Source organism: Ambystoma mexicanum, chromosome 6p, assembly GCF_040938575.1.
Source record: "Ambystoma mexicanum isolate Mex_15411 chromosome 6p, UKY_AmexF1_1, whole genome shotgun sequence".
Lineage (NCBI taxonomy): Eukaryota > Metazoa > Chordata > Amphibia > Caudata > Ambystomatidae > Ambystoma > Ambystoma mexicanum.
Window position 1 is genome coordinate 1,440,747,950 of NC_090935.1, and position 26,962 is coordinate 1,440,774,911.

Genomic DNA, 26,962 nt, shown 5'->3' on the forward strand with positions numbered 1-26,962 from the left:
ACGACACACTCATCTTCCAAGAATGTGGTACCAGGGGCGCTTTGGTTCAGGAGTCTGGACATGCAGTCTGCTTGTGCGTTTTTCCAACCCGCAATGTGGGCTATCTCGTATGTATATCCTTGAAGCTTTGCGGCGATCCTGGCCAGCCTCGGGGTGGCAGTCTTGGTGCCACCCGGGCTCAACATGTGAATGAGGGGTTTGTGGTCGGTGATCAGCTTGAATCTCGTCCCCCATGCGTACGATCTGAAGTAGTCGATGACCCATGCGCATGCCAACATTTCTTTCTCAACCGTGGAGTAATTCTTCTCCGATGATGACAGCGCTTTGGATGCAAACGCCACAATATTCTCGGTGTCTCCCTTCTTCTGGGTCACGGTGGCCCCCAGGCCATACGCGCTGGCGTCTGTGGTAATGCAGGTGTCCCATTCAGGATTGTATGGTTTCAGGCACGGCGCGTGTAGAATTCTCTTTTTGATTTCACAGAAAGCTTCGTTCTGTTCGGGGCCCCAAGAGTAGGCTGCCCCTTCTTCAGAAGCTCCCTCATGGGAGACGTGGTCTCGGAGAATCTAGGGACGAATTTGGCATAGTACTCCGCTAGGCCCAGGAATGAGCGTAGCTCCTCTTTGGACATCGGAGCCGGGGCTTCTGTTATGGCCTGCATGAGGTTCTTCTTGGGACTGACGCCGTCACTTGAGATGCAGTACCCAAGGTATTCTACCTTGTTCACTCCGAAGACACATTTTCGAGGGGATTGGGTCCTCCGACTTATTCCATATCTATGACATGTAATCACCACAGCTGTGCTGCTTCGGAAACTTTTTTCTGCGTCCTGCGTCGATGACGTCGATGCGCCGTCGTCGAGGACCTCCTCCAACATCCGACGTCATCCGATGTGATAAGTAGGACGCACGGCGCCCGTAGCCTCAGTTCCGTTTTTTCCGCGAACGTGTTGCTTTGTGAAGCTCGGTTAACGCCTCGACTCTTTGGAGTTCTGTTCTTCTCGGTTTTTCGAACCTGTTCCTTTTTTTGTGAAAATCCTTCGTGTGACGATGTCTTCTACTTCGTCTTCGACCCCGCGTCCGGGCTTCAAGAAGTGCGGGGAGTGTGGGTCCAAGATGTCGGTGACGGACTCGCACAACGCCTGCCTCTGGTGCCTCGGGGAGGCCCACGACACGGATGACTGTATCGACTGCCAGTCGCTCACGTCCAAAGCCTTACGCGAACGTAAGAAGAAGTTGTCGGTAGGTCAGGTGTCCAAGCCCCGGAAGTCGAAGTCTGCGGGGCATTCGACGGATGATTCGAGAGGTGACTCTCCGCGTCATCGTCGGAAGTCTCGTGGGTCTCCTTCTAGGAGTCGGTCTCGCCACTCCTCAGCCTCTTCGAGGCATTCTCGGAAGCGCCGACACCGGTCGTCTTGCAGGTCCTCTTCGGAGGACTCTGCCCGGCACGTCGCTTACCCCACCAGCCGTGCGACGCCGGAGGAATGGGCTTCCTTCGGGAAGAAAATGCTGGCGATTCTCGAGTCGCAGGGTACTAAGCCGTCCGCGCCCCCGAGTGGGGTCGGTCGCGAGAGGTCGTGAGACACCGCTCGCAAGAGTGGTCGGCACGAGTCACGGGAGAGGTCCCGTTCGGACAAGGAGACTCGTTCTCGACGTACCCGTTCCAGGTCCCGGTCCTCGACGCGTTCGAGACCGTGTGCACCTGTGAGGTCTTCGAGGAAGACATCGACGTCTGAGGCGTCGAGGGCGTCGACAGGCTTTCTCGAGGCTCTGTCTCCGAGGAAGTCGTCGAAGCCGTCGACGCTCAGGTCGTCGAAGGACATGCTCGGGGCTCCGTCTTCGAGGGCTGTGTCGACGCCGGCGATGCTGGCGGCGCTGCATCTGAGGTCGACGCCGATTTCGTCGACGCCGATCCTCTCGGCGCCGATGTCTGTTCTCTCGACGCCGGCGCTGATTCGCTCGACGCCATCGACGCCTTTTGTGTCGGAGGTACCCCGTGGCACGGGGGAACCCCCTAGGAAGGCTCTGGTTAAGAGCAAGCACTCTCTGGTGCCTTCTTTTCGCCACCTGGAATATATTTCAGAGGCGGATGAGGATTCTGATGGCCTGGTTCCTAGTCGGGTTCCAGATGAAATTGTCTCGGGCCATAGTCAGTTTGACGATTTGAGGCAGTCACTGCATGATGCCAGTGGACTGGACACCTCTCCGGAGGTGGAGTTCTGTAGGCCTGAGCCTGGCTCTCATGCCGATTCCTCGTACCAGCGCCTTATGGCTAGGGTTTCTGAGTACTTGGGGTGGTCTGCTCCCCCAGGGGAGTTTGTGCAGGATGATCTAACGGACATCCTTGATGTTGGTCCCCCAACTGACCCGGTACTGCCGTTCCATATGGCTTTACAGAGAAGGGTGGCGGCGGCTTGGACTGCTCCGGAGAGTCTCCCGGCGGTGGGCAGATCCTTGTCGCGAAAATACCGTCCAGCCAGTAGCAACCCCTGCTACTTGACCAGGCACCCCACTCCGGAGAGTTTGGTGGTGCAGGCGGCCACGGCAAAGCAGGCTTCGTACCCTACCATCCCTCCTGATAGGGACGACAAACGTTTTGATGGCTGGGCGAAGAAAGTGTTTTCTTCTGGTGGTATGGCGCTTCAGGCGGCCAACTCCATTTGTGCCTTGTCTCGTTTCACACACACTCTGTGGAACTGTGTTGCGTTAGCGGCTGAACATATTCCCGAAGGGGATGAACGGGATGGTTTCCTTGCTATGGTCCAGGATGGTAAGGATGCCATGTGTGAGTCCGTTCAGTCGGGTTTGGACTTAGCTGAATGCGTCAGTAGGTCCATGGCGGCGAGCACCGTGATATGCAGGTTTGCGTGGTTGCGGAAGTCGGGGTTTGCTCCTGATGTGCATTCCCGGCTCCTCAACATGCCCTTTGACGGTGAACACCTTTTTGGCAGCAAGGCTGACGAGAGCCTTGAGAGGTTGCAGACCTCAAAAGCTGCAGCGAAGTCGTTGGGCGCTGCAGTTCGCCAACCTCCGCCTTTTCGTCCTAGGGGACAGCAGTGGAGGGGTGGTTCCTTTCGCTATTACTCGTCCTTCAGTAAAGCGAGAGGAGCTGGCAGTCAAAGAGGCCTACGCAGGGGTACCAGAGGTGGACGACAGGGTACCCGTGGTGCCAAGGCCGCTCGGCCAGTTGCCTCTTTGCCCTTAGGTAACGCCGCAGCCGCTCCCAAGTCATGAGGCCATGTCCCATGGTTCGCCGGTTGGGGGAAGGCTGGCGCAGCATCTTGTAGAGTGGCAAGCCATTACTTCAGATGTGTGGGTTCTGGAGATCATAACCCACGGCTACTGTCTTCCCTTTCGGCACAGGCCTCGCGACAATCCACCGGGGAACCTCTCTTTGCAGAGTCCGGACCCGCTCCTTGCGCAGGAAATTCAAGCCCTGCTGGAGAAAGGCGCCATAGAATTGGTGCCTGTAGCGGAAAGGAACAAGGGATGGTATTCCCCTTATTTTTTGATTTCGAAGAAAGACGGGGGATTGAGACCCATCATGGACTTGCGCGGTTTGAACAAACTCCTCAGGAAGGACAAGTTCAAGATGGTTACTCTCTCTCAAGTCCTCCAGGCCCTTCAGCTTCAGGACTGGTTGGTGTCACTCGACCTCAAGGATGCTTACTTCCATGTGCCGATCCATCCCAAGCACAAGAAGTACCTGAGGTTCGCGGTTGGCGACTCGCACTTTCAGTTGCGGGTCCTGCCGTTCGGATTGACCTCCGCCCCGAGGGTTTTCACCAAGCTCATGGTGGTGGTGGCAGCGCATCTCAGGCAAGGGGGGATTCACGTCTACCCCTACCAGGACGATTGGTTGATCAGGGGGAGCTCTCCCGAGCAAGTCCTGGATCATCTGTCCTTCACCTGCCACTCCCTTCACAGGCTGGGCTTCTCCCTCAATTTAAAGAAGTCCCTTTTGGCGCCAACACAGCGGCTCCAGTACATCGGAGCAGTGCTCGACACTTCCCTGGGGCAGTGTTTTCCTCCCCAGGTGAGGGCTCTTCACATTCAGCAGATGGTGCACAAGTTTCAGCATGCCCTGACGCTCCCAGCGTTCGAGTTCTTGAGGTTGCTCGGCTTCATGGCATCCTGCATTCTTCTGGTGCCAGAGGCTCGTCTGCGGATGAGATCTTTGCAGTGGGCACTCAAGACGCAATGGTCGCAGTCCTCCGGCAGGATGTCGGACCCGGTTCAGGTGCCGCCCTCGGTCGCCCGGGACCTTCTGTGGTGGACTGTCGAAGGCAACTTGATGAAGGGGGCTCCATTTTGGCTTCCCTGGCCGGAGGTGATGATCGTGACGGATGCATCCCTCACGGGATGGGGAGCTCATGCCAGCGGGCTGACAGTCAGCGGTTGTTGGTCTCCGTCGGAGTCCAGACTCCATATCAATCTGTTGGAGCTGAGGGCCGTCAGGCTAGCCCTGAAGGCTTTTCTGCCGACTGTGCGAGGAAAGAGTGTCCTGATCCTGACGGACAACACAGTAGCCATGCACTACCTCAACAAAAAGGGGGGGCAGGGTCACTTCCTCTGTGCAGGGAGGCGATGCAGCTCGAGTTCTGGGCCATCCAGCAGGAAGTTTCGATCTCGGCAGTTCATCTGGCCGGAGACGAAAACGTGACGGCGGACACTCTGAGCAGGCAGAGCGCGATCTCTCACAAGTGGGAGTTGGCTCAGGAGATTCTCCTGGAGATCTTCGCCCTTTGGGGGACCCCTCAAGTGGATCTCTTCGCCTCCAGTGTCAACCGGAAGTGCGAAAGGTTTTGCTCGCGGGAATTTCCTCCAAAAGGAGCCTTAGGAGACGCGTTCATGGTGGAGTGGTCATTCCCGCTGCTGTACGCGTTTCCTCCAGTCCCTGTCATCCTTCAAGTGCTGCGGAGGTTACTGAAGTTCGGATCCCGGATGATCCTCATTGCTCCGGCGTGGCTCGGAGGACGTGGTACCCGGACCTTCTCGACTTGTCCATCTGCCCTCCACGTCGTCTTCCCTACCGAGACGATCTGCTCGCACGGGAGGGGGGTCAGGTTCTCCATCCAGAGGTCAGATCCCTCAACCTTCACGCTTGGCTTCTGAAAGGTTGAGGTATAAGGATTGGGACCTCCCTGAAGACGTGATGGAGGTGTTGCTTTCGGCCCAAAGGCCAGCAACAAAGTCTCTGTACCGTTGCCGTTGCCGTAAGTTCTGCAACTGGTACAGAGTTCAGAATGTGGATCCTTTTGCATGTGACATCCCCATGGTTCTGTCCTTTTTACTTTCTTTGGCCCACAGGGGCTTGCAAGTGGGTACCATTAAAGGTTACCTGGCGGCGCTGTCCATCTTTAAGCGCTCGTCTGAAGAGTGTTCTTACTTTAAAATCCCTTTAATTTCACAGTTTCTGAAAGGGCTCACTAATGTGTTCCCTGCGTCACCTTTCCTGGTGCCCGGTTGGGATTTAAACCTTGTTAAGTTTCTTATGGGTGCTCCGTTTGAGCCTTTACATTCTTGCCCCTTGAGGCTGTTAACTCTGAAAACTGTGTTTTTAGTTGCGGTTACTTCCGCTCGCAGAGTGAGTGAGTTACAGGCACTTTCAGTTAAGCCACCCTTCACTGTATTTCACAAGGACAGGGTTGTCCTTAGAGTTCGTCCTTCTTTTCTTCCAAAGGTAGTGACAGAATTTCATTTGGCCCAGAAGGTTGTTCTTCCGGCATTCTATCCTCCTCAGCATCCTGGTAAGGAAGAGGAGAGGCTCCATAGGCTTGATCCTAGGAGAGCTTTAAGCTTTTATGTTTCACGCATGTCCCGGGTCAGAGTGGACGATCAACTCTTTATTGGTTACGCTGGAAAGCGTTTGGGGCAAGCTGTGACGAAACAGACTTTGTCTCGCTGGATTATTTTGGCCATCTCGGAGTGTTACCGCTTGGCGGGTAAAGACCCACCGGCTGGCTTGCGGGCCCATTCTACCAGGGGTATGGCTGGATCTACTGCCCTGCAGAGGGGTGTTCCTATTCGCAACATCTGTGATACAGCCACCTGGGCTTCAGTACATACATTTGTACGTCACTATTCCCTCGATTCCATCCGAGGACAGGATCTGGCCTTTGGCAAGGCGGTCCTTTGCTCTGCTATTTGATTGGCTATTCTAAATTTTGATTCTAAATTCTTTCCCTCCTCCTTGCTCTGGTACTGCTTTGGGAGTCTGTCATAGATATGGAATACGTCGGAGGACCCAATCCCCTCGAAGTACAAGTTACTTTCTTACCTGGAAACGTTCTTTCGATGGGATGGTCCGACAACGTATTCCATATCGCTCCCGCCCTGCCTTCCCCGCTGCAGAATTTCTTTTGCGATTGCAGCTTACGTTCCGCAAGGCTTTGTGTCTGACTGGCAGTTGACTAATGTCACACGTTCTGGGGGAAAAAACTACAACTGAGGCTACGGGCGTCGTGCATCCTACTTATCACATCGGATGACGTCGGACGTCGGAGGAGGTCCTCGACGACGGCGCATCGAGGTCATCGACGCAGACGCCGAAAAAAGTTTCCGAAGCAGCACAGCTGTGGTGATTACATGTCATAGATATGGAATACGTCGTCGGACCATCCCATCGAAAGAACGTTACCAGGTAAGAAAGTAACTTGTTCTTTCATGGCGTAGGTGAATGCCCTCCTCTTGAAGCCTGCTCAAGACTGTCCTGAGGGCCTTGTCATGGGTCTCGTTGTCTTTGGCATACACGAGGATATCATCTTGAAAGAAGGAAACATTCGTGAGTCCTTTAAGTAACGAGTTCATCATCCTCTGAAATGCGGATGCTGCCGACGACAACCCAAATGGCATGCGAGTATATTGAAAGGTGCCAAAAGGAGTGATGAACGCTGTAAGGGGGCGAGAGGATTTGTGCAGGGGAATCTGGTGATAGGCATCACGCATGTCCAGCTTAGAGAAGATTGCCGCCTCTTTCATCATGAGGACGATTTCGTTGATGCTGGGGAGTGGAAAGCTATCCGTGATTACCTCTAGATTGAGGCTTCTTAGGTCGATGCAGATCCTGAGGTCGTTGCTGGATTTCTTTTTGACCAAAACTACTGGACTCAGCCACTCTGAGGATTCCACAGTCTCAATGGTTCCTTCTTCGACCATCTTCCGAAGGTGGGCATCCAATGCGGGTCTCGCTGTGGCAAGTAGTGCCCTGACTTTGTGTTTCACCGGGATCGCGTTGGGTTTCAGGCAAATCTTGTGGACAAAGTTTCTCACCTTCCCTGGGTTCTCGGAAAACAGGTTCGGGAACATCTCCTTGAAATTTAGCACTGCTCCTGAGGAGACCATGAGTACCTGTTCCGGAGTGCTGGGATCTAGTTTCATGCTGAGTTTGTGTTGATCGTCCCATCCCAGCACGGCTGAGCCTTTGGGTGAGAAATACACTTTGGTGGTGGTAGACCTCCTTTTGAAATCGATCCGGGCTTTGATGTAGCCTAAAAGGTCGACAGTTGCACCACCGAACACCGTTGGTTTTTGCTTGGTCGTTCTGATCTCTACTTTTGCTTGTCCCATCATCTCCTTATATGTGTTGATGGGGAGGATAGTGAGGTCAGATCCCGAGTCTGCCATGACGCACGTTTCCATTCCGTCAACCTTAATGGTGCAGTGGGGCTTTTCCCTCCTGGCACGGGGGGCGTTGACCATGACGACCATGGGTCTGTCGTGTAGGTCGTCATCGCTTGAAGCGCAGTCACCATCGACACGGGAAACCGTCTTCTCCCGCCAAGTGCATGCCGGAGCCACGTGACCAATGCGTCGTCACTTAGAGCACTCTTTATTCCTGGCGGGGCAGTCGCGATCATTCGCCATGTGCCTGGTGCTGGCGCATCTATAGCATTTGGGTGCCTCCTTTTGCCTGGGACCTTTGTCTCTGGGGCCGTCGCGGGACTGCTTGTCTCTGCGCCCTCTCCATTGTAGCGCCTCAAGTTCGGGCACGGGCAGGTGACTTCCCGCCTCTTTGCGTCTGCTGGAAGTTTCTTCCTCCGCCCTGGCAATTTGGATGGCCTTGTCAAGGGTGACCTCCTTTTCTTGTATGAACTTGTCCTGCACTTTCCTAGAGTTAGTGTGAACGACGAGCATGTCGCAGATGACCTGTTCTGCGTTTTCGCCAAAGGCGCAAAGAGAAGCCAGCTCCCTCATCCTGGTGATGTAGTCGTCCACGGGTTCGCTCCCTTCTTGTTTGCGGGTGTAGAACCTCAGCCTGTGCAGTACAACGTTCTCCTTATTGGTGAACCTCTTCACAATGCGACGAGTCGCTTCCTTGTAGACGTCGTCATCGGCCGCAGGTATTGCCTTCAAACTGGCAAAAATGCGCTGACCTTCAACCCCCAATGCATTTAACAGCATCGCCCTCTTCCTGACGGGGGCATACCGCGTGCCGCCCACTGCTTCCAGATAGGTGGAGAAAAGGGGCTCCCACTGCATCCATGGAATTGCTGGTGTCCCTGGTGAAGGGAGAAAGGCAGGGGGCGGTGTGGTGCCTTGCATGGTGGGGCCGTGGGGCTTTTGGTATCCTCGTCGCCAATTATGTTGTGGCCTTAAGGGACGACAGGACACTGTAGTGAGTTCTAACCGACTTTATTAAATGGCAACCGATGTGGACCCTTATATGTCCAAGCTCAAATCAAGCACTTACTTACAGTTCAGTTCAGGACTTCCCCAGTTGAATCACTGTGGGAGGTGTGTGCACTATGATGGCACGCTGTAAGCTTCTAGGGCCCCCATGTAGCCTCCTGTGGCTGTGGTGTTACACCCTAGAAGCTGTGCTGTACGGCTGTTGCAAGTTCTCACTTCCTCAGCTCCTCATCAGGAGCAGCGCTGGCATGCGACCGCTTCATCTGGCGGGCTGCCAGCTCTGAAGCGGGAACGTTTTCCCGCGGAGCGTGGGCTCGCGAGATCACATTATGTGCGATCTCGCGAGAACACGCTCCCGCGATCGTGTGATGTCCCCACAGTCGGCAAAAAAGAATGAAAGGTGAAGCAAAATAAACGCGCGTTATTATGCTTCACCTGAATTCTTTTTGCCAATGTGCTGGAAGCGTTAGTCATTACTGCAGAGATAAAGCCACACTCAGGCAGGGAGCCCGCGGCGGTGCAGTCCTGCAAGCATAACAAAAAAACAAAAAACAATCGGTGAACGCTGTCCCCCACCAAAATTCCTGAGATTCCAGGATCTTTCCCGGAGACCCGGCGAAATGTTTAAAATTCCTGAGTCTCCGGGAAAAATCCGGAGGTTAGGCAGGTATGGCTTGTCCTTATGCTGAAAGTGAAGCCGGCAAGTGACATGATTCAATGTCCTCCATCTTGGAATCCACTTGACCGTTCTGTGTTCCTTTGGTTTATGGAAAAATGTGCCGCCATCTTGCAGGAGAATTATTCCCATAGGAATGCCTTTTCCTCCACTGCTCCAAATGCGACCGCGTATGGGCTGATTCTTAACAGAGCTCCAGTTTTCATCTTATGCAAGTTTTGTTTCCAAGGGCATCCCAAGGTTCGTATTTCCCTACTTTGGGCATGCTGGTGAGCTTGGTTTTCTACCTCATTTTCGCATCCTTTACCATTGGTGCGACATATATTTCATGATTTCTCCGGGACTTGAGCTTGGGTGTAAATATGGGGGGCAAGTCAAGTAGTGTTGTACTGCTACTCTTTCTGTGTTAAGGTTTTAGCATTTGCTTATCAAATAACTCCTCTGCCTCCCATTGCACCCCCCTGCCCACCCAAGTCATTTGTGGCCTGGGCATTTTGTCTGTGTTGCTAATGAGTAGAACGACCCGACCCAGGGAATGGTCTATAATGGCTGGTCACAGCTAAGCTGTCATCTCATTGCTCAGGCTGGTCCTGTGTAATGGCGAGCAGTTGCATTATGGCAAGCCTTCCGGAATCGTTATTGTCAAATTAGCACACTTTCAGAACATTTGCATCCGGGTCAATCATGATGTAGCAAATCTGGGCACTAATATAGCCATAATGAGTTGCCGAGGCCATATCCAGGTAGTAACGCCTTGCAACTTGAGTTAAAAGGCCCGAGCAAAGTGAGGGCTTTCGGCGAGGGCCCCGGGATGTTACCACCCAATACAGCCTGGGCAACTAGTCATTATGGCTACTACTAGCCCATGTTTATGTTGGGGGGTGCTGATAGCATTTATTTCTTTAAAAAAAACTGGTTGCAACGAGCCCGTGGCCCGTTGTTTCAAAGAAATACAAATCTAACATGGCAGCCATGGAAATGGAAGCAAAACTACAATCAGAGCCGCTCTTCCATTTCCATGGTCGCCTTTAGACTTGAGAGGAGCAATGCCACAGCTTTTCAGGTAAGTGGGTCGCAGGCAGGGAAAGAAGCGGGGATGGCGGGAGGAGCAGGGAAAATGGCGGGGCAGTGCTGGCAAATCCGAGGTTGCTTGGCTTGTAGCGTGAGGTTCCATGGTGTTCCGAGCAACCTGATTGGCTGCCGCACCCGCTCCGGGTGCTAGTAATTGTTATCGTCCTTCCCTGCTGACTTAAAGTTTCTGGCCCTTTAAACACTTTCTGGGGTCACCTCTCCGATACTGCCTTCTAAGCAGTTCACTCCCCAGTGCATTTTCCTGCTCCTGCTTTTTCTGGGCTCTGCTCCCTGCACTCTTCCCTTCCACAAAGATGACCTCAAGTTTCTCCCGACTCAGTCGTAGACCTTCTTGGCCACTCAGTGCAACAGTGCCGCTATGAGATTGAGAGTCCGCTGGGTGCAGTGCCGTGCTGTGTCACCAAATGCGACCTCATGCACCTGCTCCACCGTCCGTCTCATGCTTTTTTGGGGGAAGCTGGAAACCACCCCCCTGTCATAAATTCTAAAAGACTTGGCACACCAGTGGGTTTGAATATTGGCCAGTAGGTGTGCCCCAGGCTTACTCACAAATCTGGGCTTGCTGGGCACCTAATGCAAATATTCCTGCCCCCTCCGGTTGCAAGCCATAAGTAGCGCTTCCTTGTATCAAGTCTTGTAATATCCTGCAAAAGAGGTATTGTCCAACAGTTGCCTTCTTTCAAATATGGGTGCAGAACAAATAAACTGGGCTTAATTTAACTCGCTTTTTAGTCCTTGTCTTGGCATCCAACATGCTTTCCTTCATTGGCTTCTTAGGATCATATGTCCAGCACTGTATTTATCTTTATGATGGGTACCAAACTGCCATGGACCCCTTGCAGTGGTGTTGAACACACTGTTTTCCAAGTTATCCCTAGCTATTGAAGACATTTGGGCCATAATAAATTGCATTAGTTTATAAATTAGACAAAACAAGGATGTACTTTTGTTTTTTGTAATTCTTTGTGTTTTTATGGCAGTGTGTGAGAAACCGAATAACTGTATGATGATGGCCGTATTGAATCGTCATTCTTTTTCTTTCTGTTTACAGACTCGCCACCAGCGGGGAGATGTTCATCCACTCGCTCTTGAGGAAATTTTGGATGAAACTCAGCACCTTGACATTGGCATTAAACAGAAACAGTGGTTAATGTCTGAGGTAAATATAGACACAAATACAGACTCACATGTAGTTTAAATGACTAATACCCACTCATCCTCCCATTTCCTTCTCACCACCCCAAAAGACATGTGCTACTATTTTTAAACTTCTGAGATGTTTTTCTTCTCATATCCTGGCTGTCAACAAGAGTGCAATCCTACTGAAGTGTACATGTATGGCATTTTTGTATTTAATTCTGAAGTAGTTGGGTATTTGTAAATACTAGCATTTCACCATCCTTGTTATCTTTATCATCATTGCACTTTTACTTACTTTCAACTCAACCTTCTCTTGATCGTATGTTGGGCTTCTCGTTTCGGCCATGCTGTTTTGTTCCCATTCCATCTTATAAGGGATGTTGTGCAGGGGGTGCCTTGAAGGAACTGGATCAAAATACAGTGCAGGAGTGCTTCCGTTTGCAGCTGATCACTTTTCTTTCTAAATAACTTAAATGTTGTTTGTTCTACAGTCCTGATTGTTGCTTCTCCGAGAAACAAACTTAAATTTATGTTGTTCAGCAATACTTAATCTCTTTGAAGCTCTGGGAAGACAGTGTTGCACCCCAGGGTAGATCGTTCAGGCATTCAAACATTGTTGGATTAACAATTTTAATGTATGCTGTACACCCTAAAATGATCATGAATTCCCTGACCATAACCAGGGGTGTTGCGTGTCTCATTGTCCTACTCAGAAAAGAGTTAATGGAACTGCATGTATAACAACGGAAGGTATACAATTGTTAATTGCAAATACTATGGAAGATGGCTTTTTGTGTGAAATAAAGACTGGTTGTCACCTTCTTTATTCAGTGCAGGAAATATTGCGTTTTTCTAGACTTTTAAAAATGTTGTTTGATATGTCTTGGCCTTCTTTCTCCAGCATTTGATCTTCCATAGATTCACATGCTATTGAATATTCTGCATCATCATGCTACAAATCCTCTGTACAATACAGTTACAATTGTAAAGACAAGAGAATTACACTCTGGTGTGCTATTAGACTTGTTACAGGCTATTTGCTCTTTTGTATGCTTCCCCCTTAATTCCACACCTGGAGGTCATTTTCAGATTATTTACCTCACATTGAGCGTTGGGAGTCCTCTCCAGAGTACTCACTTTTCTTTGTTTTTAAGTGAATTTTTTAAGCTAGAACATCAACTTATTTTGAAGCTGGAGATATGTTTTTTTCCTATTGTGACTGTTTGTGGTCTTTGCACTCATTACAAACTCCATTCTGTTTTGTCAGAGTGGGAGTACTCTGAGGTGCTGCTCCATTTCACCTCACCATGACTGATATTGATCCCAAAACAAAAAGCCTTTTAAAACGTGCTCCATCTGCAACTTAAATAGGGAGGGCAAGCGTGAGGAGTGCGTGTACTGTCTGTACCCTGACCATGATGTGGGCTCCTGCTCTATATGTCAGTCTTTCTCTAACAGGACTTTAAGGGACATGCATAGAAGAATGGCTGGATGAAGCACATTGCCACAGTCAGGAGATCTGCTCCAGTGCACCCTAACAGGCTACTAGAGAATATTACCAATTTTAAGAAGGTACATTTCTCATGTAGAGTCTTCCAGAGATAAGATGGGGAGAAGGGAAGCTTCCACCCTGGCTGAAAAGGGCTCAGATAAGTCCTCTGTCTGAAAAACGTTCCTCTTTATCCTAGTCCAGTAAGAAGCCACACAAGCAATGAAAGTAGTTGACAGAAGGATGTATCCAAGCAACTGTGGACGGCTGTTGTATCAGACATGTTTCACGAGCATTAACTTGCTGATGCCTCTGTCAAATAAAGCAGAAGGAAAAGGCGTCTGGGATACAGTAGACGCTGAACACGACTTCAGCAAAATCTTTGACCTCGCCAATGGTGAAACCCTCAATGCACTGTTATCAGTTCCAGCATCTTTTTTTTTTTTTAAACACTTAACTTGCACAGGTGAGTAACACTGCAAAACTATACATTTCCTTACAACAAAAAAAATGGAGAGGGATAACACAGCGAGGTAACACATGTAGCCACCTTGGACATCAGCACTGTACACATTATTTTACTCTACAGTCACATCAATTTCTTCCTCCATACTTTTGGACACCACATATTGTCGAAAGCCACCCCATATGTCTCTAGGCCTACTGGCCGGCATCACCAGGCCGGCGTACACTTCTTCTTTATCATTCGCCCACGTCATATCATGAAGCCAGTCTCGAAACGTGGGGGCAGCTTTACTCTTCCATCTCATAAAGATAGCCCTCTTAGCCAACAGCAGACCAACATTTACCAATCTGCGCTTCAATGGATTCAATTCATTTACGTACCCCAATATGCATATTGAGTGCTCCAATGCTATGGGCTGACCCACCATCTCCTCCACCCCTCTACATACCATGTCCCAATATTCCGACACTGCTCGACAGGACCACAGCATATGCATTATTTAAGCACCCCTCTCCTCGCATCTAGGGCACATTTGAAGTGGGATACATTTTCTTAAGGCGCGATGGAGTAAGATGCACTCTGTATAGGATCTTAGTGTATTAGCCTGTATCTGGAATTTAATGATATCTGCCTTGTCAGCCTACATATTTGCAACCAATGTGCATCAGTGAAGGTGACTCCCAGGTCCCTTTTCCAGTCCCTAGCAATGTCCGATGTTGGTACCCCCCTTCCCACGTGTGTTAGTTTAAATAGTGCTGAAGCAGACTTCTTCGTTCCATCTGTGGTAAGTATGTAATTAAGACTCGGGTGTGATGCCGGCTCCTGGGGAAATTCAGAGCACGTCGATGCCACTGCTGAGCAAAGGAGACAAGATTGAAGCTTCTGGAGCGGGGTGTCCCCCACATGCACCTTGATCATGTCCCAAGTCACAAATATCCCTTCGTGGAGTAAGTCTCCCAGGTTCATTATGCCCACCGTACGCCAATGTGCTGCCAGTAATTTGTCCCTCGACGGTCCTAGAAAAGTCACATCCCAAAGGGGCATGGGCCGACTATATAAGACTGTATTGTTGGGCAATTTGACCAGTCTGGACCAAGCCTCCCGTGTAACTAAAACTGGGTCCAGTTGATCAACATTACCCTTTGTTCCCTCAGCCAGCCCATGTAGCAGAGTTGTCGCCTTCCCCTGCCTTTCCAGTCCTACATATAAACGCATGTGGTGCCTCCCCAAACCAACACACACTCTATAATATGCCTGAGCAGCGAGGTAATATAACTCAGTCTGGTGCTGCCAACCCTCCAACTTCATAAGGGAGTGTAAGGCGCTTCCAACTGACCCTTACCTGCCGCTTCCATACAAATGATGAGCACGCTCTAGTTATTTTAGTGAAAAAAGCTCTACCCGGCCAAAGCGGGACGTTGCTGAAGAGATAAGAGTTTGGGCAAAATAATCATTTTCACTAATGCAACCCGTCCCATCAAGGAAATAGGGAGCTGGTTCCACCGGTCCAACTTGGCGCACAACACAGTGATCAAAGGTTCATAATTAATGGACCTGACAAGGTCTGCAGATCGTGCGATCTCAACCCGAGGTATTTTATATGTTGGTGTGTCCACTTCAGTCCTAACAAGTTCCTTGGTTCAGGCGTGATGGCCATGAGTGGAAAACCCTCAGACTTGTTGCTATTCAAACGCAGTCCAGAATACTTCCCAAACTCGTGAACCGCTGTTAGTATACTCCGTAAATATTTCCCAGGGTCCCTGACATACATAAAGATGTTGTCCGCATATAGGGTTATGAGCTCCACCTGCTCAGCAATGTTAATGCCGGCACAGCCATGCCGGGCCCTCATAAGGTCCGCTAGAGGCTCAATCACCAGCGCAAATAGCCATGGCGTTAATGGGCATCCCTGTTTGGTCTCACCCGCCAGCATCGGTGAGAACACTCGATTTACGCACACTCTGGTATATGGCTGTGTGTATAAAAGTTGCACACACTTTATAAAGTTTGGTCCAAACCCTTAGTAATGTAAAACCCTAAACAAAAAAGTCCAGTATACTGCATCAAATGCTTTCTGCATGTCTAAGGACACAGCAACACCCTCAACATCCTTTGGTATCCTCGCCATAATATTATACAACCGATGAATATTGGACGCCGTTGATCTTTGCAGCACAAACCCTGTCTGGTCTTCATTCACCATGTAAGACATCAGCGGGTTGAGTCTGGTAGCCAGTATTTTAGCAAATATTTTTGCATCAGTGTTTATCAATGACAATGGGCAGTACGATCCACAATCTTCCAGAGGTTTACCTGGTTTTAATAATAGGGTCGTAACCCCCTCACACACAGACTCCGGCATGGTGCCAATTTCAAGTGCCTCCGCCCATACCTTTAACAGATAAGGCAATAACATGTCCATTAATTATTTATAGAACTCTGCCCCAAGACCATCAGAACCCGGGGCCTTCCCACCTGGTAAATGTCTAATCGCTCCCTTATTCTCACTCAGCATTATAGGTTCCTCCCCTTGGCGCTATCCTCCATCCGATAAGAGAGTTGTGGGTATTTTAGCTAAATAATAGTCTATCTCATCGCCCGTGGCCGCACTTTGGGGGGGGGGGGTATAGGTTCTTCTAAAACTCATAGAACACCTCACTCACCTTTTCCACTTTAGTGACCCCCATACAGTCCGCCCTGATGCACAGGATATTAGTGCTACCCCTCTTGCAGCAGACTAACTGTGCTAGCAATTTCCCGGGCCTCTCCTGCTCCTCGTAGCGGCGTGCTGCTGCTCGTCTGTCAAAGTACTGCAACTCTCTATCCGCCGCATCCCGATATTTATGTAATTGATCCTTAATATCCTTAGTGATCTGTGGTGTGGGGTTCCCTGTGCATTCTGCTTGTAATTGTGCCAATGCTTCCTCGCATCCCTTTAATTCCTTCTCAATGTCGCGTAATACCCCGAATTCAGTTGACATTGCAACCACCCTCATATATACCTTGTGTGCCTGCCAGAGAGTAGCTTGAGTGTCTACCGATCCTTCATTGTTTTCAAAATAACTATCTATATGTTGCGCCATACTGGACCGGAAGACAGGGTCCATTAGGGAAGCTGCCTTAAAGCACCAGTGTGGTCGCTGCGCCATGCCATCCGGAATGCTCAGTGAGCGCGACACTGGAGAGTGATCGGACAGGGTTCTGGGCAAGATGCGGCACTCGGTCACACAATTTACTAGCCTATGGGATATCAACCAGTAATCAATACGTGAATGCCTATCGTGCACCTATGACTAGAAAGTAAAAGCGATGTGTGTGCCATGGAGTGTGTGCCATACGTCCTTTAATCCCAGATCCTCAATATGTGTATGTATAATGCGTGCTGCGTTTGTTAGTGTCCTGGGCGTGGAGGATGTGCGGTCAAGTTGTACATCAAGCATCGTGTTAAAGGCTCCGCCACAGATTACAGAAGCGGTGGGGTATCTAGCACATTTTTGGAACAAGGCATCATAAAACACAGAATCAACTATGTATCCAGGCTGTGTACATTCAACAAGAGTACTTCAGCACTCCCCAGCTTCCCATGGACGATCACAAACCTGCCACATTCTGTTGCATAATGAGTAAACGGCAGCGACCGGTGCACTAGGGTCATGCCCTCCCTCCCCCGCTGTCCCCTAGTGGAGTAAGATATGAAGTAACGCAGATCTCCCCACCCAGGGGCGACGTTGCGTGCCTGATGTTCGGTCATATGTGTTCCTTGCAGAAACAGTAGCTCGGCCCCCAGTCTATTAACATATGACATCACTTTACGCATCTTCATAGGGATACCCAAGCCACGGACATTCCAGCTCAGTAATTCAACATCAGCCTGACTGCTTGCTGCCTTCCTCCCCCGGATGCCACTGCCCATTCCGCCCAGCTCTGCTCCCTCTCTTGTACGAACCATAGGCTGCAGTACGAACCCTGTGCTTTTTTTTATAACTGTTACAACCCAACTTCCCCCACCCTTTAAACCCCCCTGAACTTTTACTATGTTCACCCCTAGCCCTTCACCCCCCCACCCCACCCTACCCAACTGTTATATGCACTCGCATTGGGGGTGACTGCCACTGTAGCGAGCGTAGAACCTTGCTGCAACACTTTATTGCCTTGACACGACTTGACACTTACCTTAATAGGTCGACTAAGAGAAAAAAACAGAAAGAAACTTAGGAGGGACCCGTGCTCCAGCGATCCCTTGCCTTAACTCAATTTGACACATTACATAAGGGGTCAAACCTAACGTTACCATTGTCCTATCTAATTTGCATAGCTGTGGATGAGATACTGAGTCCCACGTACATTATTTAACCCATAGGGTCTACCCTTTCGGGAGAGGAATGTTGGCCTCCATGAATGATGCATCCTCCTCTGGGAATGTGAAGAAGTAGGTCTTGTTAATATTGTATAGGCAATCGGGCAGGGTAAAGCATAGCATAGGGAGTCTCGCGCTCTGAGTAGCTTTTTAACCCTGAGAAATGTGCGTCTCTCCTGTTGCACTGCCAGGGTGTAGTCCAGAAAAATACGGATCACATTAGAGCCCATTCTCAATTCTTGCTTCTCTCGCGCAGCCTTCAATGCAAGAACTCTGTCCCTATAGTTCATTAGGCGTGCAATTATTGGCTGGGGAACCCTCCCGGTTTCTGTTTCGCCATTTACGTTCTATGTGCACGTTCCACCACAAACATTTGAGACCATCCGGGATCCCCCAGCAATGCCTTCAGCAGCTCCTCAGTTGCCACCTCCATCAGACCTTTCAAAGCATCTTCAGGTACCCCTATAATGCAGACCTTGTTCCGCCTCAATCATGCCTCCAAATCCTCACATTTCATCTTGATGGTGCCCAAAATTTAGTCATAGTCGGCACCGTTCCTTGTAGTGCTGTCATGGTGTCCTCCGCCTTGGTGAACTGCGTTTCCATCTCTGTAATTTGCTGTGTAGCATTTTTCCAGCTGGGCTCGGATTGTAGTAATATTAACTGTGATGTCGTCCAGCTTATCATTGATGGCGGAGAATCCATGCTGCGTTATGGCCATAACACTCTGGAGGTCGGTGGACGATGATGATGACCCTTCTGCCTGTGCTGGGTTGCCCGGCTCCTTGCCTGCAGCAGCCACATGTTTCGGGGTGGGTTTTGTACATTTGTCCATCGTGCCACTTTTCTTGGGGCCAGCCCCTTTGGGCATTATGCTACTCTTTCTGGCTTCCTCTCCCAGGATGCTGCACAATGAATACTGACCCTCAGGCGCTACAGAGCTTACCAAATGCCTAGGGGGGGTTCCGGTTAGACAGCGGCACAGCTACCGAAAAATTCACCAAATCCCCTCACAGAATCTGCAATAGCGTCTGGTTCTCATGTAGCAGCCATCCAATGATTGCCAGCTCTCACTTCACCCCCAAGTGTCTCTAAATGCGTCCTGTGGCCACTGGCGTGCTTAACCCTTCAGTGCGCACAACGCAGGCCTCTGAACAAAGTAACAGCCGTGATAGAGAGGAGTGAAGGCAGGTAGGTGACGAATCCCGCAGGTTTTTCCACACCCCTTGGTCCGTAAAGCGGCATCCAGCATGCCAGACACCGCTCACTGACACTAACAGAGATTGTTATTAACCCCAACTGGATGGACGTCAACCGGGGAGCTGGAGCAGATGTGAATCGGGCCTCAAGCACCATTGTAGCCTATAGCCTGTTGCTTTCCAGTGCGCAGATTTAGTAGTTCTTCCCTGACTGTGCTTGAATTCAGCCACATTGCCATTAAACCAGGTCTGCAGACCACAATTCACTTGGTCGGGGCATAGTGGTTTCGTAGCAGGATAATCAGCAGCAGGGAGAATGTTCACACTGCGCGCTTTACAACTAGGTTGCACCTGACCCGTGAGCCCTGGCGCTTCGTTGAAGATGGTCGTACCACAGAATGACCGCTCCTTGCTTGCTGCGGCTGTGCTCCTCTGCTGCCGCAGCGCAATCTGTCCTTCCTCAGGACTCGGACGGGAGAAGCCGCCACCCAGGTTCCGCGCCACATACTAGTGGCACCCTGCAGCGCAACAATAGACTCATCCGTACAGCAGTCCCATCTGCATTCGCCCTGACTTCGGAGCAGCCCGAGATGAGACATGCAACTCTTTCCCCGTTTCACAAATACCTGTCCGTGAGAACTCTGCACCGGCCTCCACGGGATACATGGCTCTCCTCTCCGCCTCTGCAGACGGGGCCTCCAGGTAACTTCGCTGCGTCTGCCCCACGTTGCCTGAGCCAGACTCGCTTCACGGCTTGGTTTCACAGCCGGCTGCACAGCTCATGGTCTCTCGTCGGGGCCGGGTGTGCTCCCACACTTAACACAGCTTCTGAATAATTTTTGGGTCAATCGTGCCTCACTGCATGGAAGTAATTTGCGAGGTATCCAGTCTCGTGTACGGAGCTCACACAGTGGCCACCATCTCGTCCATTGAGCAACGGCACCCCCCCATTATCGGCATCTTTGAAGACCTCGTTGATGTTGGGCTCATTATCGACTTAGCCTACAAAACCTAGGCCAAGTCCATCAAGACCCATATCTGACGGAAGCTCTGACGAGGAGCCATAAGAGTTCGAGGAAGCCAAAGCAAGGCATTTTTTCACTGTGGTCATATGCCCTGGCCACCATTTCAGAGCCCTTGGACATCCCTCCAGAGGACATTCTGGAACACGAAATGCTCAGAGGGCCCAGAGTGTGTTTTCTCTAAAGAGGAAGAGGCAGAGTTAGAAAGGCCAGCATTACAGCCTATACAACTTCCCAGCCTACCAAAAACACAATCCCAACTGATGGTGCCACCTAGACTAGGTATGCAGTCCGTGCCGCACTGCCTGTCCTTTGATAGCTGAAGTACCTTGAAAAAGTTGGTAACCGAGCTGCAGATGAGGGTGCCAATCATCCCTCCCAGGCCAGTGCCTGTTCAGGAAATGCCACCACAGCTCAAGTCTTGGGCTGAGATCCTGCAAAGTAGGCACGGAGACTTCATGTGGAGAAGAGCTTGGCAGACAACACCTCATTGACATAAGATTCCCAAGATGGTACGCACCATTACACAACTTCCAGTAAAGAGTTTGATAGTGTTGCTGCAGATGGCAACCGGGAAAAACACCCTGACAATGGTCTTGAAAAGTCAATTCCCATCCTCGAGGACATCTGGGAGGATGGGCTTGTGGCCCTTTAATGCTCCAGCCAAATGATTGGCTAGCCAAGAAATATAGGATGCTTGTTAACACCCAGAACTGTTAAAGAACTCAGCCAAGCCCAGAATCCATGGTCTCTGATGCCTCCAGGAAAAGATCAGTTAATCTATCTTCGTGCTGCTCAGTCCCTCCAACAAGGTAAGTGTCTCTATGCCTTTGAAAAGTGAGTAATCACCACGGCTGCAATAACATTTGAGCTGAAAACTCTCTGGCCATCTAGACTAGATACTATAGCGAGTACATTTGTAGTGTAAGAAGGAGGCCATTCTTTAATTTCTGCAAGAGGATAAAATGTGGAAGCTCTTGACGCTCGGGAGAGCGGGGGGGAAGACGCGCCCAACTACGCTATATTGGTCACTGTTAATATTGCTGAAACAGGCTTGATGGATAATGGGGATGTGGCGATTCTTCACCGTCAGAGCTGATTGAAGGCTATGAAGTTCACACTTGAGATCCAGGCCAAAGTAATTGATGTGCCCTTCAGCGCGGAAGACTGTAAGTATGCAGAAACACTTGTTATTAATTAAGAAAAGGTTGGAAAAATGCCTTTCTATCCCCAAAGCTAAGAGGGGTTTCCCTAGTAGGCCTCAAAGAAAACTAGTGAAATTGTTAGAAAGTCCGAAACTATAAAGTCTGTCACTGCCATGCCCAAAAACCTCCTTCTGTCCCCAACATTAATAATCTATTGCAACTGTGCAAGCATGATCACTTCTTAAAGTAACAAGTGTTCTTTGTGTTTTCAACCAACTGAAGTGTTCCCAACATCTCTGGTAATAAAAAGCGATGAAATAAACAGTGTTCATAAATGCAAGATTCCAATGCTAGGGTTATGCTCCTTTCCCATACACCTCTTCTCATTTTCCTTCTTTTTGCACTCGTGAGCCCCTTAATCCTTTTAGGAAAATCTCACTGGACAATTCACAGGGATATGTTTTTTATCTTATCAACTTGATGCAGTTTTTTATCAAATGTAGGATTCCTTTTTACCAATTCCGGGTTCCTTGACCCTTTCGGTCTCACACGGGTGCACGTCCCAGACTCACAATATAGCTTTGTTTGCTCTCCTGGCAAGCTAATATCCTCTCATGGCTCATGTGGGTGCCTGTCCCAGACTCATAATATAGCTTGGTTCACTCTCCTGCCAGGGTAGTGTCCTCTCATGGACTGTCTCTCTTTCATGTGGGTGCCAGATCCTCTTTACCAATTTGGGGTCCTTGACCCTTTCAATCTCACGTGGGTTTGATTTCCAGACCCACAGTTCGTTATCATAAACATTGGGTTCACTCTCCTGCCAAACATAACTCCTTTGTTTGCTTCTTCTTGTGGTATCATATGTGCTTGGTTCACTCTCCTACCAAACACCCGATTCTGCTATCGTGGTTACTCTCGGCTTCTCATATGGGTGCAGGTCCCAGACTCGCAATTCGTTATCATATCTGTTCAGTTTACTCTCTTGCCAAAAATATAATTATGCTTTCTTAGTGGTTGTTAGGATCGAAGACTCTCGAATTCCATATGGGTACCAGACGCGCAATTCGTTATCATATCATATCTGTTAGTTTCACTCTCCTGCCAAACATTTGATTCCACTTTCTTAGTGATTCTTGGTATCCAAGACCCTCTTAAAGCATATGGGTGTGGGTCCCAGACTCTCAATGTCCCTTCAGGGTCAAATACCGTTTTTTTCCAATGTTTGTATTGACCGCCTTGCTTCCAGTGCCTACTGGAAAACCAATGTACCCATTTCCTGCTTCTTGATAGGTACCAGCGTTTCTCCAGCCACTGTGTTGCTCCTTGAGTCTTCGGCAGCTTTCGGGTGAATGGCTGGGTCTGCAGCAGTTCTGCAGGCGTCTCTCTCTGTCTGGCGTAGCATCCTTCCTCGCCGGTGGTTTGCCGGAGCCTGGGCTGTCCAGAGGTACGTCTTGGTAGCAGCCTGTGTAGTCCTTCCAGCTTGGACCACTTTCAAGCTCTCCTTTTCCTCGGCTCGCGGCTTTTCTCTGCCTGCCCGATGCACGGCTCCTGCAGTTCCTCCTTGGAAGATCACTCTCCCTCTTTCTCCCAGTGGAGTTCCTTTTGAACTCTTGTGCTGGCTTGCTGTATTCGTTCGGGCAAATGACATCTTGTGAGAAGATAGGCTGCTTACTCTGCTTCCCCCGAGTGATCTTCGTGCTCTCAATGATCCTCTTTTTTTAAAAAAATGTTTTAATTGTATTTTATGGTAAAATAAAGCTTATAACAAAGTCAAATCAAATCAGAGTAAAAGACATTTCCAAAATATAGCATATTACATTCATTACAAATAAGAATAATATCAATCAATAAAATACACACTGTCTCACTTTAAATTCAGGAAAACCCTATATAACATAAAATAAAATGCCCTATAGAATTTCATTGAGGCATTCTAAAATCTTCAACCACATATGATATATTGTAAAATTCAGAATTGTGCAGTTAGCAGAATACAGTAAACTCCAGGTCTCAGCACCGCACTATGGTAGGTATCCAACTTGTATCTCATATTAAGGTAATACTTTTGGTGTATGGCATTTAGATTTCCACATTTAGTTAAAAGATTTCTCGAAGTCTCGATGTCACATTCACATAGTCTACATAACCGTTGGGAATGTATTATATTTTTCCACACCCCAGTTGTCGAAAGTAGTTCTAGTCGAAATGCCATAATAAATCTTCTAGCTCTAGTATGGTTCATGCTTACCAGGTAGCTGCATGGATGCTCAACTTGGAAACTCTGTCTAATATATTCTCTATATTTCTTGTATCTACCCAGGTGACTTTGAATTTCGATCCCATACATTAGCAAGCTTTTTAATTTTATTTTCCATTATTGTTATATGACTGTCCTTATCTGGATCAAAACCTCTCTTCGAAAACTGTAGGACATCGTCCCTCCATTGCTTCAATATAACGTCCTGGCTTTCTCTCTGTAATATATTTTCGAAATTTGAATATATACAGTTCTCCTTGTCACCTCCTATTTATCATTCTGATACAGGCACTACCCATCCATATCCTGTTCTGTGTAGCTAATGATATCAAACCAAGTGAACAATCCAATCCTTCTACAGCTATGTTCCTGGGAAAGCCTATGGCTTTCTTCCAAATTTTTTCCTATTTTTTTCAGGAAGCAGGTTTCTCAGACAGTAAATACCTCCAAGCCATAGCATACACATGGGACAGACGGGTTTTATACAATTTGATTAGACCTTCCATCGAGTAGCTGCTGTTCGTTCATACAAAATTAAGAACTGCCATAAAACGTTTTTCTAACTTTTCTCGTACATAGCTCTGTAATAATTTCCTACTTGGTGTATCAGATATAAACATTCCCAGATATGTAAGAATGTACAGTCTCAAACCTATGTGAATGAATCGTCCAAGTGAATTTACCATATGTTTTCCTTTTATTCCCAATCACCATGATCTTGGTTTTATTAAAATTCACTATAAGATTATTCTTTTTGGAGTATTCTAACAGTCCGTCCATACTACGCTGTAGTCCAATAGGGGTTTTGTCCATCAATAGCGTATCATCAGCATAGGCAAGCCAAGCAAGATGCTCATTCCCGATCTTTGGAGGGAAGTTCCTGCAGCTATCTATTTTCCTGCCCATGTCCTACACATACAATGAGCGTTGAAGCTAAGGCGCAACCTTGTTTCAATCCTACATTGGTCACATATGTCGTACTTAAGTCTGTCCTTATTCAGACGAATTTGAGCCACAGTATCTCTATAATATTCTCACATAAAATAAAGAACCATCAGATTCCATTTGTGTAGTTTACCCCATAGGCGTTCTCTATCCACTGTATCAAAGGCTCCTTTGAAATCGATAAAGTAAATAAAAAGTGAGCCATCTTTCCCCTATTATTCATTTGTTCATCTCTTTCCATAATATTTGTGCAAACAACTTGGAACAAGCATCAGTCAGGGCTAGGAGTCGATATTTATAGGGGTCATCACATTCACCTTTCTTGTATGTTGGGATTAATATAGTTGCCTTCTAACTTATAGGTAGAAAGCTGGTACTTGTAATTGTCTGGAAAACGTAATAAAATATATTCGCCCAGTATCCTGTGTTACTTTTAAATGTCACGTTGGGGATCCCATCCGGGCCTGGTGCCCTAGATGCTTTAGTTTTCTTAATCATACATTCAATATCCTCTGTGTTGAATATGATATCTTTAGTTTTATCAATTTCTTCAAATTTATTTCCAGTTTTTATGTTTTGCATATCCTTGTAATATACTTCTTTAATATGCTTTACCCACGTTTCCTCACTTACACTGTTTATTTTTTTCCTTTTTTTGTCCATTGCCCATATTATATGAATTGTACATTTACCAGAATTTGCGTCTGTCTGTCTGTTTTAGCAAACAGCACATTAGTGACCACTTCTTCAAATGCTCGGAAGCCTAGTGTCGACAGATAACATTTTTATAAGATGTTTTTAGATGAGCTATTTGTTTTCTCTTACAGTTTACTTTTCTAATTTTTAATCATGACGTCAAAGTGTTTATTTTAATGCAAAATGTTATTAGATACATTTTTGCATTTAGCCTGTATCTGCTGTTTAGAAGCCAGCATAGAAATTTCGGAAGTGTGTAAATCAATTTTACCATCTCGACAAGACCTCTGTAGCATTCCATTAAATAATTCAACATATTTTTGTATATAATTCGATGTCCAAGAAATTCTATTGCCTGCTGCATTTATTTTACATAGACCCAGCAGGCAATCCTTCTTTTGACCCTTCATTCTCATTTCAAATTTTTGGACAATGTGGTCGCTAATATCGGAATGTATAAGGCTAAATTGCCCAACACTATCCAGCAGTCCCACGGAGAGCAAAACATAATCTATCCACGATTGTTTCTTCCCTACAAACCAGGTACATGGAATATCTTCTTCAATAGGAGGTCTAAGAAAGAGTTGGCTTAATCCATTAGTATTAATAAAGCTTTGCCATGGACCAACAGTACTAACATCTTCATCACTGGGGTTGTATTATTGTTGCACCCAATCCATTCATATCTAGTTTATTGTCCAACCATTCATAACTTTTCTTACACCATTGATAATTGAAGCCCCCCACGATCAAATAGTGGCACAGTATTCAAGTGCCATGCTTCCAATATTTGTTCTAGTGCTTCAATAACACTGATTGTACATGCATCATTTGGGGGATTGTAAACATTGTACATGCATCATTTGGAGGATTGTAAACATTAATAAAGAGAATGCTCAGCACTACCCCACCATGAGAGGCATTCAATTTGACTGCTAGTATGTAAGAACTTTTAACAGTAGGGCAGAATTCCCTGATCTCAAAGTGGCTTCAGGCCCCGATAAATAGACCTCCAAAAAGTCAACCTTGTTCATTTCTCCTTGCTTTCTTATACACAACATTGTAACAGTCTATCAAACACTCATCCAGCATGCACGTTTCCTGCAAAGCGAAAACATCGGCATCTAGTATTATATTTCTACCAATATTTTTCTAAATGAATGAGTGATAGCCTCTTGTGTTCCACAATATGACATTCAATTTAAGCATTCCATGCAAACAGGGTCAATTTACATCCTCAGCACTAGGATACATAGTCGTTTTTAGTTCAGCAGCAATCTCTTAACCATCATATCAATGTCAAATTGTTTTTTTCCATCACCTCTTTTATCTTTTTGCTCTGATTTCTTTAATCCTGTTTTTGATGTACACCCCTCCATTCTAGAGAACTCATAACCCATCCTCTCAAAAGTGTTGACATATATTAATATGAGCATGGAGAGAATTGGTGAAACAAGATGAATCATAGACCAATTTGGCTTGGAAGATATGGAGGGAATCTCAACCAATTTAACATCTTTGGACGAGATAACTCTTAGATTAGGTACCGGATGCATTAATTCCGGTACATTATTCCTTTTAAGGAATGGGCTATTGTTTGTTGCAAATGTGTCTGTGATTTTAAAACTTGCTGCGTTAGACATTGAGGGACACAGTATTTTCTTTAAATCTATCAGTAATAAAATCATTCCCATTGGCCAACTCACCCAACACCCCATTCACCTTTGCTGGACATTCTGTGTAGTCCCCTATCGATATATCATCAGTGTCAAAAATCTCATTGTCCGGCTTGGATGATGCCATATCCCTTTCAGGGGCCATATCCCTATGCTCATTCTTCTTTGACAA

General features: G+C 47.9%; 1 protein-coding gene across 1 annotated transcript in view; it reads left to right on the top strand.

Annotated features, from left to right (window-relative positions):
- Positions 1-26,962, top strand: part of GTF2E2 (general transcription factor IIE subunit 2) — a 648,065-nt gene that overhangs the window by 296,140 nt on the left and 324,963 nt on the right. Inside the window, exon 4 of the mRNA XM_069626171.1 lies at positions 11,450-11,557. Within this exon, the coding sequence (XP_069482272.1) occupies positions 11,450-11,557 (108 nt within the window). The remainder of the gene's footprint in view (positions 1-11,449; positions 11,558-26,962) is intronic.